The sequence below is a fragment of the Pocillopora damicornis genome, chromosome 12 (assembly GCF_964200805.1).
Source record: "Pocillopora damicornis chromosome 12, jaPocDami1.2, whole genome shotgun sequence".
Lineage (NCBI taxonomy): Eukaryota > Metazoa > Cnidaria > Anthozoa > Scleractinia > Pocilloporidae > Pocillopora > Pocillopora damicornis.
The window spans coordinates 5,226,194-5,243,931 of NC_142681.1; the positions used below are offsets into that span (position 1 = coordinate 5,226,194).

Genomic DNA, 17,738 nt, shown 5'->3' on the forward strand with positions numbered 1-17,738 from the left:
CATGAAAATTAAGTTTTTAGAGTGACCGCGGTCAACCAGCTTAAAGGTGTTATTAATAGGTATTGTATTCACCACGACTAGATAGTGTCTAGGTTATTGGAGTAGTAGTAGACTTAAGCGGGAATTTCCCGCCAACTCTCAGGACTGATGTCAATTACAGGAGAAAAACGACTCAAATGAAACCAAAAATACAAAACCATCGTGTAATACATGTTTTGTTTGCTTCATTTAATTCTGACAGCCATATCTAAACTAGATCATCAGTACTTCATTTGCTTAAGTCATTAAAGATTGATATGAGACTCAGTATCTTCTTTACTTGAAACATTTCTCGGAAACTGCTTGGATTCCAAGAATCCTTTAAGTCAATATATTCCGGAGAATACGAATGTTCCCCTCAATTTCCTAGAATATTATGGTGTCATGTCATAGGTCACATCGACAATCTTTCAGTTTCTATGCAGGCGCCTCTTTTTGCATTTTCAAGATTTTTCTTTATGGAGTTAAAGAACATGACTGAGTGCACCTATATTTCAAACTAGAGATTCGGATCAAACTGTAACGTGGAACTAACATGCCATAAATGGGTAGTAACAGATATCAGTGTCTTCAGAAGTAATTGCCCAAAAGTTATCGATAGCTATTATTTCGACATCCACTATTTTAGCTTTATTTCATCATTCACGTTTCCGATATAATCTGCTATGATTTTGTTGTTAATAATCCAAAAATCTATTTTATCTTCTTTACATAATATAGAAATGACAACTGTTAATTCAAGATATGGCTCTATCGATAAAAAGGACGAATTTGAAAAATTTGAAAAAGGGACAGAAACTAAATTGCCTACCAGCTAAGAACAAACAAAACATAGTTCCATGATCAGTTTTAGCCCTCGCAGCTGTTTACCGGACATAATACCAAAAAAAAAATGTATTTGGCCGTAACCAAGAAATAGAGCGTGTCACGAAAATGGCTGAGGGTGGAGACATCCCTGTTGTCCTTGTTACTGGTGGACCTGGATTTGGAAAGACGACTGTGGCTAAACGAGTGGCTCATGAATTAGAAATTTCAGAGAAGGAAGGAACTGTACTATTTTGTAGTTTACAAACGAAATCAACTTTAAACGAAGTGGCCATAAGAATGATCAACATATGTGGTTCAGTCAGCACACAAGTACCAGAGAATCCGGGGCAGTGGCTAAGAGACTGGAGCAGACAGATTCAAAGCCAGGTCACGTTCGTTCTTGATAACGCAGATGGCGTTCTTGACTCGGGCGATAGAGAGTCATTCCTGACCCTTTTATGTGACTTACGAAGTCTATCGAGGCAAAAGGTAACATTTGTTATTACTACAAGGAAAACATTTGAACATTCCGACTTGCAGCCAAAAGAAGTCAGTTTGCACACTTTGTCCACGGAACAGGCAAGAGATCTCCTTGTTTCCCGAGTGCAAGTCTATGAAGGTGCTCCACAGAAACTTTCCAGGGTAGATTACATTGTTAGTGATCTATGTGGCTGTGTTCCTTTGGCACTTTGCATTGTTGGTTCTCTTCTTTCAGATTATTCCGAAGAAACACTCATAGCAAGCCTTGAAAAGGAACCATTAGCTGTCCTAGAAGACGACCAGAGTTCTGTAGAAAAGGCCATTAAGACTTCGTTTGACCTTTTGGAGAAACCCGAACAAGAGGCTTTCATTCTCCTGTCTTTGTTCCAAGGTTCATTTGATATTGATGCAGTCCAAGCTGTGACGAAGGCAGAATGTTCGATCTCTGGGGCTTTGCCAATCTCCATCCTGCGCTCATTAAAAAACAGATCTCTTGTGGAGAAGCCCTATGCCCGCCGATATCAGATGCATCTGCTCATTCAGTCATACGCAAAGAAGATTGGTTGTGATAGGTATGACGAGCTTTCGGCAATGGGCGAAAAACTGGCTTGTATACACTTCATGTTGCGCCTCGCGAAGAATGCCAATATTTACTGGAGTAAGGACACATGCAAGGATTCCCTTGTTTCTTTTCAAGAAGACAAGAACAATTTCGAATATTTTCTTCAAATTTACGCCCGAGGCAGGGAAGAACAAGATCCAGAGATCATGAACGGCTGTAAACTCTTTCTAGACAGTTTTCCGCAGAAGTGGATGTATTTAGAAAGATGCCTTCTCCCACGATCTTACACTGAGATTCTTGAGAAGTTGCTGAAAACTTTTGACTCTCGTATCCAACCGGTGCACACTGTGGATCTTTTGTGTCTTCTTGGACATGAATACAGGAAAAAAGGAAGAATAGAAAGGTACAAGAAGGTTATGGACGAGGCGCATCGAATTCTCTCAGGGAATACCGCTGCATTCCAAACAAAACCGTTATCTGAAGTCTACTTTCACAACAGTTATGCTCGATTCCTTTCGGATAAAAAAGACTCAAAGGAAAACGCAAGGAGGGACAAAGAGACTGAAATGGCTCTAAAGGTCTGCCATGAGAGACTGGGAAAAATGCACCCAGAGACAGCAGTAACTCTCTATCTCTCAGGAATCATCGCAAAGCGCAATTAAAAAACCCGAGCAATCTGAGCAACAGCTCAAGGAGGCTAAGTCAATTTTTCAGAATTGCCTCGGCACACACTTCATGACTGCTGAAACTTTAAAGGCCATCGCAGACCGCCTTTTTTTTCTTGAAGGGAAGAACAAAAATTACTCGAAAATGTGCCTTGAGCATTATCAAGCAGTCGTGGAGATGTTCGAGGAACTTGGAGCAGGCGGTAGCAAAGAAATTGTTTTGACCCTAAAGAACTTTGGAATGTGTCACATGAAAAAGCACAATTTTGAAGAAGCAATGGTCTTACTAAGAAAGGCACAACAAGTTGTCGACCGAGAACTAGAAGAAAATCACAAATGGAAAGTCGTGATAAAGACTGCGTTGGCTATATTGCATGACAAAATGGGAAAACAAGACATGGCGATAGACGAAATGCAAAGGGGACTGCGAATGGCAAAAATATTTGACCTGTCAATAGATCGCATGGGAGACAAAGACGACATAATAGACTTCACAGGACGCCATCCGGAGGAATTCCCAGAGTCTGAGTTTCCAAGTAAGTAATGTTTTCACTTTCTAGTCACCTGGAGGATCTGCTCGAGGAGATATTTTAAAATAGAAATCAGTCCTGAACCCAACTTGGCGCTCTTTGGTATCGCTTTCCACTCGTTTTAGGAAAACCATAAGAAGAGGTTGGAAATCTAATCTTGTCACAAGGGAGCAAGCGCGTGCCGTAACTTTTAATGCAAATTGCAAGTACCCCTTTCACTGCTTTTTTTTTAGCCAAAAACGTGCTTCCACACCAACTGATGACGTTGGTATTTATAATGTCAGTTAAAAAGTCAGTTTTTTATATTCCTGGACATAATGCTATGCATAAGCAGTATATTTAAACGGCTATTTCATCGTACTTATAAGTGACTTTGTATTCATTTTCTTTAATTATGCGTTTTAAGACCTTTTGAACCTCGGTTTTTTCATTAGAAGTTAAAGGTGGCATGCTTGAAGTTCGAGCCCAGACCGGAAAGAATAACCCGAAAAAAATGACGGATTGGTCACCTGATAACCCATAGCACCTGATCTGAATTTCAACATTCTTTTATGAATAAATGTGAATAGAAACGTCTTTTATTTGTGCTTTCACCTCCTCAGGCACGCATGTCGAACTTTAGGTAAATAAAGGGCTTAAAAGGTAATTGGAGTTTATCGTGAGCTCTTTTCCCATTAACGAGAAGAAACTTGCACCCCTATCAAATCAGTTTACCGTGGTAATTCATGATGCATACTGTGCTTTTACTTTCAGGAAGTGTTGCCAGTCGAACAGGCCATCGAGTCGAACAGCCCCACCTTCCAAGAAAATGGAAAGGTGGCTTTGGAAGAGGAAGGAATCAATCAGAGAAGTGAGGAAAAAGGTTGTTTACTGATGGAGAACAATTTAAATGATAGCGTTAGCATACTCTTAAACTACCAAACTGAATATTCATGATTTGCAAACCATGATGATGAAGATCATTCTTTGAAATGACTGCTGCAAATCGAATTTACAGTAATATTTTTATATTTCACGCGTGAAGATAACGATACAATAAGAGAAAGTAGGGATCTCTTAAATACAACCAATTGGCTTTCGTGTAGTTTTTTTTCCTCGTGTATGAAAAATATAAGCAATTTAATCATTTTGAAGCGAGAGACACATTACCGACGATTAACAATTAACCAACTTCTGTCAGCGTGTCTCGCACTAATTATTTTGACAAATAGGTTCCATTGTGTTACGCTTCTGTTCAGTAATGGTTCACAGATGACGTCAAATGTGGTAAAAACCGGAAAGTGAGGCAAAAAGCGCAGCAGAGTGTGTCGCTCATGTTTTTATCACATTTAAACATCATCTGTGAACTCCTACTTTACAGAATTACTACAACATGGAGTCCATTTGTTTAATACATTTTATATGATAAAAAAACAGTTGTTAATAATTGTATTCACTCCATTCAGAATTTTTTTTCAGATTGTAACCCAGCCGGCTTTACTTTATCTTTTGGCTGGAGGGGTAGTTTGAAGGGTGATTTTGGGAAATGTAATGCTCTGATCAGTAGGGCGAAGTATTTAGTATTTAGCAACTTTTAACTTTCTGTCCGCTTGATTATTTTAACCGCAGTATGAGTTTGTCCTCCTCTCCTCAAAATTTTGCAACTTATTTGTTTTTCATATCAAAATGTTGAGCGAGAAATCTTGATCTTTACTCATCACTGTTACTCGCCGTGTAGGCACACACAAAAAAAGGAGCTATTATGAATTTTAAATATAATTTTTTTTTAGGAAAAGAATGATAAGGTCTTTTCCTTTTTCTCAGAGCTGTTAAATTTCGACTGATCTGCTAAAGAAATATTCGAATTAAGTAAAATTATGAAAATTGGATATCTTAACATAATCGCTGGCAGCAACGATAAGTAAATTAATAAATAAAAATTTCAGCAACGAATACATCCTGTTTTTGATGGAGTAATAGGATATTGGTGCAAACTGTAACCGTGAACGCTCAGGACTGATATCAAATATTAAAATAATGAAACACAGGTTTGCGGAGATACTCTGTAAGACAAAAGCAAAACCAAAAACACCATAACTTCATATATGTTTCGTTCCATTAGTTAATGTAGACAAGTCCGAACCTTATCGGGGAAAGTTTTAGTGAAGACTGAAATGAGACCATTAATACTTCAATTTGTTATGATTATTTTCATGATGATCCTTGGTTATTTTTACTTATTTCATTGATAATCATGCATGAAATACAAGGGGTACACCCAATGCTGTGCATTGAACTCATACGTGACTTCCTCGGAAACACGATATCCTGGATGGCCTTGTATAATAATTTGCTAATTTAGAACATTTCGTGGAAATTACTTGGACTCATAGAATCTTTAAGATCATTATCTTCCACACAAAATGAATGCCGCTTCTAATATCCAGAGTGAAATTATGGCAAGCCAAACAAGACTAAAGTGGGTTGAGTTCAAAATTACTATCGAGTTATCACTATATGAGAAATATAATTTACCGAACGAGAATGAAAAACTGTCATGTGAGATTTTAAATCACCCATTGACAATGGAAAAACATTAATCGAGGAAAAGACTGATGCAACAAGATTCCGAGAAATAAATATTGACTGTTGAGAATGAGAAATTGTTGCATGAGAAAAAGAAGTTACTACACGAGATTATCGATTAGTTTTCCTGAGCCTGTGTACAGCAATCAGTCAGCGGAGTGTATTTCTCGCAAAATGGCGGAGCAACGGAGTGCAGAAGACTTTACAGCATTTGTTGATTCTCTCAGGAGTACCTTCGAAAGAACCGCTTCCGTTTATCACGCATATGATCATGAACGATTAGAAATCTGTGCTAGGAAGCTTGAAGAACACATAGGAATGGTTATCGCGATATCTCTGTCCCAAAATTCCCCTCCAGACTTGTTTGAGGTGTTAGAGCTGTGTTATTAGGAAAGTCGTCTGATATTTTACATGCATCAAGCTTTCGTCCAAAGGAGAAAAATCCGTTGGCATTATCTGCAAGTTCAGGAGGAAGCTCGAGGTACAGCGACAGCAGACTCTCAATTTAACACCCTATTGCGGGGAAACCTATGTTAGGGGCAGTCTCAAAGGTAGGGGTACAAATGATCAACAGTTCAGAATCAGAGAAAGCTTGAAAAGGATAAATGGTGTAGGTAGAGCTGTAAGACGTCGGTAGGCAATCTGTCAAAGAACTTACAATGTCACTCGCCCAAATCATTTGTGGCACATTGATATGAACCATTTGCTAACTCATTAAGATTTGTCATCCATGGATGCATCTATGACTACAGCAAAACCATTGTATATCTGAAATGTTGTGCAAAAAAACAAAGCTAGTACTGTGCTTCAATATTTTGAGCAAGGGGTACAAGAGTCTGGTCTCCCTTTCAGGGTTCAAGGATCTGATAGAGGTAGCTTCATTGTTGATACAAGTGCCCAGAATCAGCACATTTAAAGGCTATGGGCATAAGTTAATAGAGTCAGCTCAGCACTTTACAAGGATTTGTTTGATATCCTTGTGAGTGGAAATTTGGACTCACTTGATGAGTAACACCTGCTGGCTTTGTAATATGTTTGTATTCCTTGGATCAATGCCTCTATACATGAGTTAAAAAGCCAGTGGAATTATCATGGTATTAGAACAGTAGGCCACCAAACACCCTCGGGAATGTGATACACTGAATTACTCAATGCTCATGAGGAGTCTACTGTGACAAATTGGCAGACATATGGAATTGTTTTTGATGGTCCATTGACTGATATTGAAACAGACAACAATTTTGTTGTTGTACCAGAGTCATTCAGTCAGCTTACAAATCACCAACTGCATAAATTATATACTAGGATTGACCCTCTCCCTGATGGAGACAATGGAGTTACCCACTTTCTGAACACTGTGACAATCATTAAAGGCCTTGTACAGAGCAGAAATGAATTTAAAATTTATCAGTTTCTGATTTAAAGTATTTTGATATTTCCTGTTATGATAATGGAAGAACATTCACAAGATCATTGTTTTCCCTCCCTCATATAGGCTTCATAAAGATGGAGAAGCTTACTGCAGACATGTTTTCAATACAAATAACACACCGAGAAGATCAACCAGTCAATAAGATTGAAGTTCTGCTGTTGTGTTCAAAGCTTTTATAATGAAGTGGTCATCTCTTTTTTTTCAGTGGTTAAAAAATTGCACTGAACACAAAGAGAGGAAGAAAATTTGATTCATGATTTGTCTGGAGGTTGAAAATGAAAGTCATGACACTTTTTAGCAGCTGTCACAGGTATAGTTGATCCCTTAACAATAACTTCAATTATGACTCTTGAATTTTGATGGTTTTAATCTTAATAAAATGTTGTCATTTCCCCTGATTTATAATCAAACTATTTTCACATTTTTAGATGCATTTACTTTGTGGTGTAAGTAGTGCACTCAAACTAATGCAGTTTTTAGTGCAATTTGAAGTTTAGGCATTGATTTCTTAAATGTAGAAGGCAACTACTGTTAGTTGAAGGAACATGTCAATTTTTACCCTAAGTTGCCTTATTCTCAGGGGCTGACAAATTACTATCATGTTATGTAATGACCACTTACAGGACTGTAATTAATACAGTCAATTCATGATTTATTTATGTTGATAATATAAGAGATCAGCTGATAAAATTGTTACTTAGAGTTTGTAGTCTTGAAACTAGCAAATTTTACATCCTGTCAAAAGGCTTTCTAACTTGTGACCATTTAACCAACTGCTGGTGACAACTGTAATGAAATTTGAATAGATATAACTTTATGACTTGATCCTAATTGGAAAGTTCAGAAATTCTACCAACAGTAACTTGAATTCTCTGTTACGACTATCCTTACACCAGTTATATGCAAATGTTATGCATAGTACAAAAACTGTGACACTGAGAAGCAAATTTCAAAGTGCTCAAAGAGTTCATTTCAAAATGTTCATTTCAAAGCATTAAAAGTGTTCTTTTTAAACTGTTCTCATCTTTCATATTAAACAATGTTAAAAAAGCCAGGCTTGCTCCTCTTTCATTACATTAGTGAACCCCTCAATTAGTGTTTAGTATGATTTATATGTAGATAGAAGCTCTAGCATTGGTCCAGATGTTCTGGCAATAGGATGTTGCTGCAACCCTTCTAGGGTAGTAAAGTGCACATCAATGTTTTGAAAATTGTAGAACCATAAGAACATGGATAGAGATTTGCCTTTCATTGACTTTACAAACCATTTCAGGTGTTCAAAGAATGTACATTCTGCTTTATTTGCTGGTTCAGCTTTGAATAACTTGTTAATTTTCTTGGATGTTAGCTGCTTACTTTGGTAAAAGATGTTGAGTTTCTTGAGGAACTGAAAGTTGTATTTAAAGCATAATACCTTGAGAATTTGATTCCGGTAGTTGATCACATATCTTGGCCTCTGGACAAGTTCCTGGTGGGTAAGCTTTATGATTATGGCTTCAATGTTGTTCTTACTTGGTGCTTTAAAACACTTGAATGATGTAAGTAAGTCCGAGACATCTTCATCATTAGGTTCAAAATCATCACCAAGGCACTTTTCTAATGCTTCTCTATCTTCTGTAGCTAAAAATTGTCTAAAGCTTTTTATCAAAGTCTCTGAAGTGATAACATCATCCCCATAAAGACATAGGGCCACAAAGAGGTGACACAAATTTAATGGGATGTAAAATTTCATGAATGATGCTCTGCATGTCATGCCTAATAAATGAACTTTTCCATTGTTTCCAATCATCAGTGATATGAAGCACTTTTGCCAAAAGCATGCTAAAAGATCTAGAAGAATCCCCTTGCCTTCTCACTCCTCTTCTTGCCCAGCAGTGCCAATATGTGGAGATGGTAGTTCAAAGTACTTTCATCTTTGAAAATCTGCATCACTTCTTCCCGAATAGCAACTTGATGGATTGTGACTTTCTTTTCACATAGTAAGCCATCATCAATGGTTTAATCCTGTGAAATGCCTTGAACTGCAGGCAGTTTACTTATGCTTTCAATGGGTGGCTGCTGTGGAAACCGTTCAGTGATCTCTTATCAGCTGACATTATTGGGACTGGCAAGAGTTAGTTATTGGGACCAAATACTGGCCTGTCCTTCGCTCGATCTAGAGGCACTTCATAATTGGGATTTATGGTTACACTTGCGTTTGCAGCATGAGCTTGTCTAGCACTGAGACTTGTTTCAGTGTAAAAGGGTACACTCTTTGTAGGATTTATGGTTACAGTAGAAGTTGTAGCATGAGTTTGCGCGCCAGTTGAGCCTACTATGCGGGTGTGCAGTATATTCTGTCTGAAGTTTCGTGTTACCCTTGAAGTTGAAGCATGAGCTCGTGTGAAAGTTAGACCTGTTTCACTGGCATAAGGTAGTCTCTGTACAGGATTTGCTATTATAGTTAAACCAGCACAGGTGCACAGTAGGGATTGCCTGTAAGTTTTGTCACCGGATCTGGTAATATTGCTGCTAGCAAGTTATCATCATCATCAAATTCAAATTCTGGATCATCTTTAGTGTCAATATCCTTCAAAATTAACAAACAGAATTAAACTAAAGACTAATAATTTTCAAGAAACAGTAAATGTATAGATTTTTTAGAGGCATTATTAATTTACGTGTAAGCCAATTCATTGTTTAATTTTAGAAATTTGTTTCCATTGTCCTGATTCAATATAAGTATATCCAGCCCTTCTCTTTCAAGCCAAATTATACACGGGAGGTGCAGTATTGGGCATGATTCGAATGGTTGTCTCAATTACTCATTATTACGCATTAATTAATTAAATTTTGTAATCATTTACACAGGAAATCAAGTCGAGTTACTGCAAATCGTACCTTTGATAGATCGGGCAGCAACACTTTACTTGGCCTTATATACACATACTTGTTTTTGAAAAGGCGATTTTGTAAAATAACCCCAGTAATGCCTTTCTGACCTTAAGCGATGGCTTAACGAGCTTATTTTCGATTGACATAAGGACTTCTATGTCTACAAGGCGAGGAATGGTTTCTTCAAACGCCTCCATGACGATGACTTTAAAAAATTGACATGCATTAGGAACATGGCCGTGCTCACTCAATGTGGTACAACATTGACTGTTGGGCCAGTAAATATTATTAAATCACCAAGAATGGAGTGTTTTCTTTTTCTCTTTCGATCTGAAGTACCGATTTGTCTCATGTTTGTCATAGGTCTAAAATGCGAGGAACTTGCAGAACTTGCATTGTGATGGAGGCTCGAGCTTGGATTACGTTGTCTACTATGCGAGCGTCCAGAAACACGAGATACTTCAGCAGTAATATTTGATTGAGTTGGCTGTCATTTGTTTTGATAATACTCGTACTTCCTCAGGAAGTTGACGCAGTTGCTGTTCTGATTGCTGCGCCATTTGCCCGACTCCGGCAGCGAACGAGGACGCCTCGAGGATGAGGGAATTTCCCGCCAAAATACACTCCGCTGCCTAGCTGTTGCTCACCGGCTCAGGAATAGCAGTCGATAAATCCGCATAGTGATTTCTCTTTCTCAACAGTCAATATTTATTTCTCGGTATATTGCTACGTCAGTCTTTTTCTCAATTAATGTTTTTTCATTCTCGATGGGTAATTTAAAATCTCGCATGACAGTTTTTTATTCTCGTACAATGATTTCTATTTCTCATGCAGTAATTTCCCAATCTCACATATCGATCACTGAAACTCGATAGGTAATTTTGGACTCAACCCACTTTTGTCGTGTATGGCTTGCCATATGAAATGGTGTCATGTTGTGGGTCACGTCTAACATCTTTTCGGTTCTGTGAAGACGGCTCTTAAAAATGTTTTTCCATTATTCATCATCCAGTATTTCCTAGAACTCATTGGGAAATTTCCCTGTTGACTGGTTATAAAATTCGTGTCGATTGAAAATCGCAATTCATGGTTATCTGAAGACAAGCTAACGTTCTTATCCTTCTCAAAAGGAATTTGCTTTGTAAGAGCTTTGACAGTAGGTCATGGCAGCCGGCGGAACATCGTCACCAACTCCTGCTGGTCTTGGTGGACCCTCAGTGGCGGATCTATCGGAAGAAAAAACGAATGGCACAAGGCTGGCAAGACTGCTTATTGACGAAGGAACAAAGGTTTTAATGAAATTCTTGCATTCCATGCAGCCAGAGTCAACCTTACAGAACGCATTGAACAACAATCGCCTAGAGCTCGAAGAGCTGAAACGAAAGCGAGTAATATCTGATAAGCAATGGGATAAATTGTTTCCTTCCTCAGGTAAACCGCCAGACTCGAAAGAATTTGATATCACGCTTCTACACTTATTGCTTCGTCAAATTTGTCATCTATCGGTTCCTTTGACTGGATGGCACGAAATGCCTGCTGACACTGATGCCAGCCCTGAAGCCAGCATCGTGCGTATCAAATGCTATAGAAATGAACTTTGCCACAGTGTTTCTACTGTAGTTCCAAATGACGAATTCGAAGACAAGTGGAATAAAATATCTTCGTCTTTGGAAGTACTCGAGGTTGCCGCCCATCGGAAGAGACTTCAGTCCCTGAAGAGTGTTACTACCGATCACGAAGCTCATTTGGTTGAAGAGGAACTCAAAGAATGGAGGAGGGAGAAAGAACTTGAGAAGATTGGGAAAGTCTCTGAACTCTCCAGCTGATAACTTGTCAGAAGAACATGTTATCGGCCGTGGTGATCAAATACAAGACATCAAGGAAAAAGTTGAAAGTGGAACAGCTCCTGTAATTCTGATCACTGGTGGACCGGGATTCGGAAAGATGACCGTAGCAAAGCGAGTGGCCTGTGAATTAGCCAAACCGGAAATGAAAGAACTGTGTTGTTTTGTAGCGTATCATCAAAGACTACTTTCAACGAAACGACTATGGAAATGATCAACTCATGTCGTAAAGTGGTCAACACGCAGGTACCAGAGAATCCGGGGCAGTGGCTCAAAGACTGGAGCAAACAAATTCAAGACCAGGTCACTTTTGTTCTTGACAATGCAGATGGTGTCATCGAGTCTGAAGATCGACAATTTTTTTTCAATTTCTTACGTGATGTGAGAATGTTTTCGCGACAAAATGTCACATTTGTGATAACTACAAGAAGAACATTTCAAAATACCGACCTGACACCAAAAGAAGTCAGGCTACGCGAGTTGTCAAACGAACAGGCCAGAAATCTTCTAATTGCTCAAGTTCACCTCCACGAACAAGATTTCCAGCAACAACTCTCTAAAGCAGAGCGCATGGTAGAACTTTGTGGCTGTGTTCCCCTAGCCCTGTGCATTGTTGGATCTCTGCTTTCAGATTACACCGAAGAACTCTTATTAAAAAAGTGGAGAAAGAACCACTTGCTGTACTAGAAGACGATGAAGGATCTGTAGAAAAGGCCACCAAGACGTCTTTTGATTTATTGACTGAAGCTGGACAAGAAGCCCTCGTTCTAATGTCAACTTTCCAGGGGTCTTTTGACTCAGGTGCTGCCTAGGCTGTAATGAAAGCGTGGTCAGTTCCTGGAATTAAGCCCATCAAGATTATTCGCTCCTTGAAAAAGAGTTCGCTCATCGAACAACCAAGTTCCCAGAGGTATCAAATGCATCCACTCATTCACTTGTATGCAAGGAAGATTGGTTAAGCCAAGTATGCCGATCATTTAGCTAAAGGAGAAAAATTGGCCTGTGTTTATTACATTTCTTGCCTTGCGAACAACGCCGAATTGTACTGGAAAAGAGGCAGCTGCAAAGAATCCCTCTTTTCATTCAACAAAGACAGAAATAATTTCGAGCATTTTCTTCGCATTTACGCCCAAGGAAGGAAGGAAAAGGATGTAGAGATTATGGAACGCTCTCAAACTCTTTTGGAGAGTTTTCCACAGAAGTGTCTGTATTTGGAAAGGTGTCTTCATCCAAAGAATTGTGCCCAGTTCCTTGAACAGTTACTGGACACATTTGACTCAACTGTTCAGCCAATGCGTGTTGTAGAACTTTTGTGTCTTCTTGGACATGAATATAGGAAGAAAGACCAAAAGAAGTACAGCGAACTTATGCAGAGAGCGGAAGAAATTTATCGCCTGAATGATGCGAAGTTTAAAGAAAATCCGTTATCAGAGGTTTACTTTCACAACAGTTACGCACGCTTCCTTTCCGATAAAAAAGATCCTAAAGAAAACCAAAGAATTGAGCAAGAGACTCAATCAGCTCTACATGTCAGCAGTACAAGTCTGGGCGAACTTGATCCGGAAACAGCAGCAACTCTTCTTTCAGGAATCATTGCCAAGCGCAGCAAGCAGCGTGATACAGCTACAAAACAGCTTAAAAAGGCGTTAAAACTCTTTAAACGGTGCCTTGGTAAACATTTTATGACAGCCGAAGCCCTGAAGGCCATGGCAGACCTTTGTTTGTTTCTCGGTGAAGAAACAAAAGAAAAAGGTGAAGAAACAAAAGCGGAAGATGAATTTTGCCTCGAGTATTATAACGCAGCCACAGAAATGTTCGACGATCTCGTCGAGGGTGGAAGCAAAGAGAGCATCCTGACTTTAAAGAATTGCGCAGCTTGTCACCAGAAAAGAGGAAACTTTGACGAGGCAATGACTTTATTCAGAAAGGCAGAACAAGTTGCCGAGAGAGAATTGGAAGAGAATCACGAATGGAAGGTCTTAATCAAGACTACATTGGCCATCTTACACGACGAGATAGGAAACGAGGATAAAGCGAAAGAAATGATGCTTGAAGGACTGTCGATGGCCAAAAAACTAGACTTGCCAATAAAAAAGATGGGAAACAAATACCCAATAAGATCGTTTATCAACCGTTATCCAGAGGATTTCCGAGAGACGGAATGCCCAAGTAAGTACTGTATCCAAGTTAGCAGTTAATAGAAGGCCCTCTATAACTCAAACCTAGCTCAGGCCTACTCAAACCAAAACTGATTTGCCGAAGACCTCCGCCATATAGTTATCATTATTTTATCCTCGATATCTCAAGCCTCTCAATAACTCGAACCAGTTTTCGTTTTCCTTGCGGATATTTTTAAAATAACCTTGTCCTCGGTAACCCGAAACAACAACAAAAAAAGAGCTTCACCACTGTGGAGCGCGTTGAACTGATTTGAAGCAATCGTGTCCTCCTGCGTTGTATTAATTCCTGATATCTACCGCGGCGTCTTCAACTTTCAGGAGGAGAAAAGAAGAAAGGAAAAAGAAGATGAGAGGGAAAAAGAAGAACAGCAGTCAGGATTCACAATAATAATTTCAAGAAAGGTGAAGGTGTCTGGCCATAGATGTATTTGCAAGAGACTATAAGGAACTGACTTATAAACAAGGCATTTCTCAAAAAATGTGGGGATGACTTGTAATTTCTTGCCAATGTGGTAAAGACTACATAATTTGACCTGCTTTAAATGAACCCTGACTAGAAAGTAACATAAGTACTTCATTAATTCCAGGGTTACAGCTTAACGGTTGGCATACCTTTGTGGCTGAGGGACTTGGTTGCGTTACGCCTGCTTTGATTCGCCCTCCTTCTTTAATCTTGTCCTTGGAGGGCGGCCTTTGGACAAAAAGTCATTTCTTTTCCGTTAATATGGGTGGAACCGGCGATTGCCTTGAGTTCCCTGGTTTGTATAATTGTAGCGACGGCCATTCGAGCCAGAATTTCCGTTGCGTGCAGTGTTGAGTTGCGGGGGGCGAACTTTCTTGGTGAGCTTGTTCGCTCCTGAGATGTCTTTGGTGAGTTTCCACAGGTCACTAAATAAATATTCGGAAGTTGTAGGCACTGTAGCTGCGCTACACAATGCGGTGGAATCCTTGTGGAGATCTTTCTTCATCGCCTGGCGGCGAGTGCTGTTGATATCATGATAGCACTGCAATGACAAGGCGATGGCATCTGTTAGATATGTGATTAGCTCTCTGTCTTGAGCTTTGCCTAATGGCTGCTGTTGCAACACATGGTTTGTTGCCTTAATAGTTGCCACCAACGAGGCTATTAGAGCATTCTGCGTTTTCTGTGATTTCGAATCCTGTGTGCGGACAGGCGCAGGCAGTTGGTTCCAAATTAATGGGTTTACTCGCGGCGTACGAAGTCCCTCCACGTTTTCCGGGCGGGAATATTTGTCCATTTTAGGGAACTTTGTCTTTAGCAAGCTTAAGACAATTTTAGCATGGCCCTCGTCCACAGGGTTGTCTGTTTTTTCGCTGAGGTCAAGCTCGGACGCAATGTCCTGCAAGGGGCTTTTTGTGCCGTTTTTGGTTTGCTCGGCTGGCGTACTGCCTGAAGAACTGTGGATCCTGTCACATTAGCAATGGTAACTATGAGGAGGCAAGAAAGTTTTTGGAAAGAGCGGAACGTGTTGCCGAGAGAAAAATGGAGAACGATCATAGGTGGAAAGTAATGGTGAAGACAAAACAGGCCCTTGTGTTTTATAAAGAAAACAAAGAAGATTTGATGATAGAGGCAATGCAAAATGGACTAGAAATGTGTTACAGACTCGGAAAGACTATCGAAGACCTAGGCAACAAGCATGAGATCCGGAAAGTTCTAGACCATCATCTTGAGATATTTCCAAAGGATAAGTACCCTGAATGAAGAATGAATCGACGACGAACTTTAAGCCCTTCACTGAACAACTGACTACACATTATCTCTGACTTGAAGATCGGTATGTTACTTTTTTAGACTCATAATAATAAATCTATCTCTCCAAAAGTTATTTTGCATAACTAATTCAAGCAGCGCTACCTAAGGAGAGTGCCTTTTTGTGGTATTTTGGAATAATTCAATGAAGATTAGGCGCATGCGCGAAAAGAACAAAAAAGCGTATCTGATATCTCGAACACTTCATGTAAAAGGAGAGTTTTACTATTCAAAATTTACTAACGCAAGATTTGTTTTGATTTCATTCAGAATTATTTGTCCTTATCATAACTCAACCGGTCATATTTTTTAATTATTTTTATTTTTTAAGTAGCTAGAGAATATGATCCATTCGTGTGTGGCAGTTCAAACGAAATTGTTAAGGACACTTGCCAGAAGACTCATTTTTATTAACTTGATTATTGATTAGTTTAATAACTTCAGAATGATCCTAGATACGGACATAGTTACAATATTTATCTGTTTGTCTATATTTCTATTGGTTTTGTAATCGGACCTTTCAGCGTCACCACGCGCATATAAAAGCGAGGTTAGCGTCCCTGTAATCAGTTTTTGTAAGTTTTTGAGTGCTGCTGGTGAACTCTCGTCCATTCGCTTCTTAAATCTTTGGTACAAGCGGGACCAATATGTAAGTGCCTTTGTAACTTTGTTTTCCTCAGTTTAGTTTTCCAGCATTGGGTGAAAGTATGCAAACAGATATTTTGTTGTATTGCCGTACAACATTTCGTGGAAATTTCTTGGTTTCCAAGAATCCTCAAGGTCCTTATCTTCTAGACAACATGTTTATCCGCTTCCAATATCCAAAGTGAAATGGTGTCATGTTCTGGGTCATGTCTAGCATCTTTTCAGTTTTGTGAAGACGGCTCTTCTCGTGTTTTTCAAATTTCATGCGTTTAAACCTATAGGCATGCGCAGTTGGACTTATCACAATGAGCGCGCTACCGAAACTTCGTACTTTAACGTAGTTTGTATAGGTTTATTTGTATTTAGTTAATAGTCATTTTAATCTCGTTATCGGCGTTAAGGCTAAGTTTTTTTACACGCTATTTTTGGTTATGTATTTTGCAACATTTCATTAGATTAATAGACCGTCGTTGTTTCATTGTTTCAGTTTGATTGATTGATTGTGAGATTGATCGTGATTTTGATCGTTGATTGTGGTGCGTGGTCGATTGCTTGCAAGATACAAGATTCGTGTAAACAGTCAACTTTGGTCCGTTATTCTTCAATCTCGTGGGATGTTCGAGGCACCTTGATACGTTATTACCGCATTACTGTGCAGTTTCTAAGAGTTTGTCGTCGCGATAATTTGTTCTTAGTCTGTCAAGTTTCCGTGAAAAAGCGCAGGAATTTGTTGTGAAACACGAATCTCTCAGAGCCTCTTTTTGCTTCAGTAAATACCGCACTTGATAACCGAATATTTTACTTCAGTCATTATTTTCGAGCCCTTTGTTACTGGAAGAGACAAACAAATTAAATTTACATCAAAGACAGAATGTGTCTAAGTTTATACATTAAAGTTGATCTTAAATGTCCAACCGTCCATATCAGCTAATTGTTTTGAGAGACAACGGCTTTCTCGGAAAGAAAGCAACTCTGTAAAAACTTCTAGAATTTTGGGGCCCTGTTGTCGAGCGTCTATAAAAATCGTATCTCTTAATGATAGCAATTTCGAGTGCTTCCCCAAAGACGTGATCATGTTTACCCAGAACAACTGCAAAGCTGAAGTCAACCCACTATTCCATCGTTGAAACATATCAGCAAATTTGTTCTAGTGTTAAATTTCGCGGAATCAAGGGAAAGAATTAACATTCCCTGTTTCTCAGAGTGCTGGCGAAACCGCCAAAGTAGTGGCACGAAGACTGGAGTGAACAGATTCAAATTTAACGCCCATGCCCAGAACAGCAATACATTTATGTATTAACTGTTACTTGAATTAATTTCCTTCAGAAATCCTACTACATA

The 17,738-nt window shown here is 39.1% G+C and overlaps 2 protein-coding genes and 1 pseudogene across 3 annotated transcripts; 2 read left to right on the forward strand and 1 right to left on the reverse strand.

Moving 5' to 3' along the window:
- The first annotated feature begins 909 nt into the window (after positions 1-909).
- LOC149036180 (uncharacterized) lies at positions 910-5,353 on the forward strand. Its single transcript, XM_089188788.1, has 2 exons — positions 910-3,089; positions 3,837-5,353. Exon 1 carries the CDS (start codon positions 973-975, stop codon positions 2,548-2,550), a length of 1,578 nt encoding a protein of 525 aa, XP_089044914.1. The 5' UTR covers positions 910-972; the 3' UTR covers positions 2,551-3,089; positions 3,837-5,353.
- Positions 5,354-6,126: 773 nt separating this feature from the next.
- Positions 6,127-15,554, forward strand: LOC113673355 (uncharacterized; annotated as a pseudogene). Its single transcript, XR_016181476.1, has 4 exons — positions 6,127-6,199; positions 7,286-7,390; positions 8,200-13,967; positions 14,297-15,554. The product of XR_016181476.1 is annotated as an uncharacterized LOC113673355 (transcript).
- Positions 10,951-15,237, reverse strand: LOC149036181 (uncharacterized). Its single transcript, XM_089188790.1, has one exon. It carries the CDS (start codon positions 15,235-15,237, stop codon positions 14,698-14,700), a length of 540 nt encoding a protein of 179 aa, XP_089044916.1. The 3' UTR covers positions 10,951-14,697.
- Positions 15,555-17,738: the final 2,184 nt, after the last annotated feature.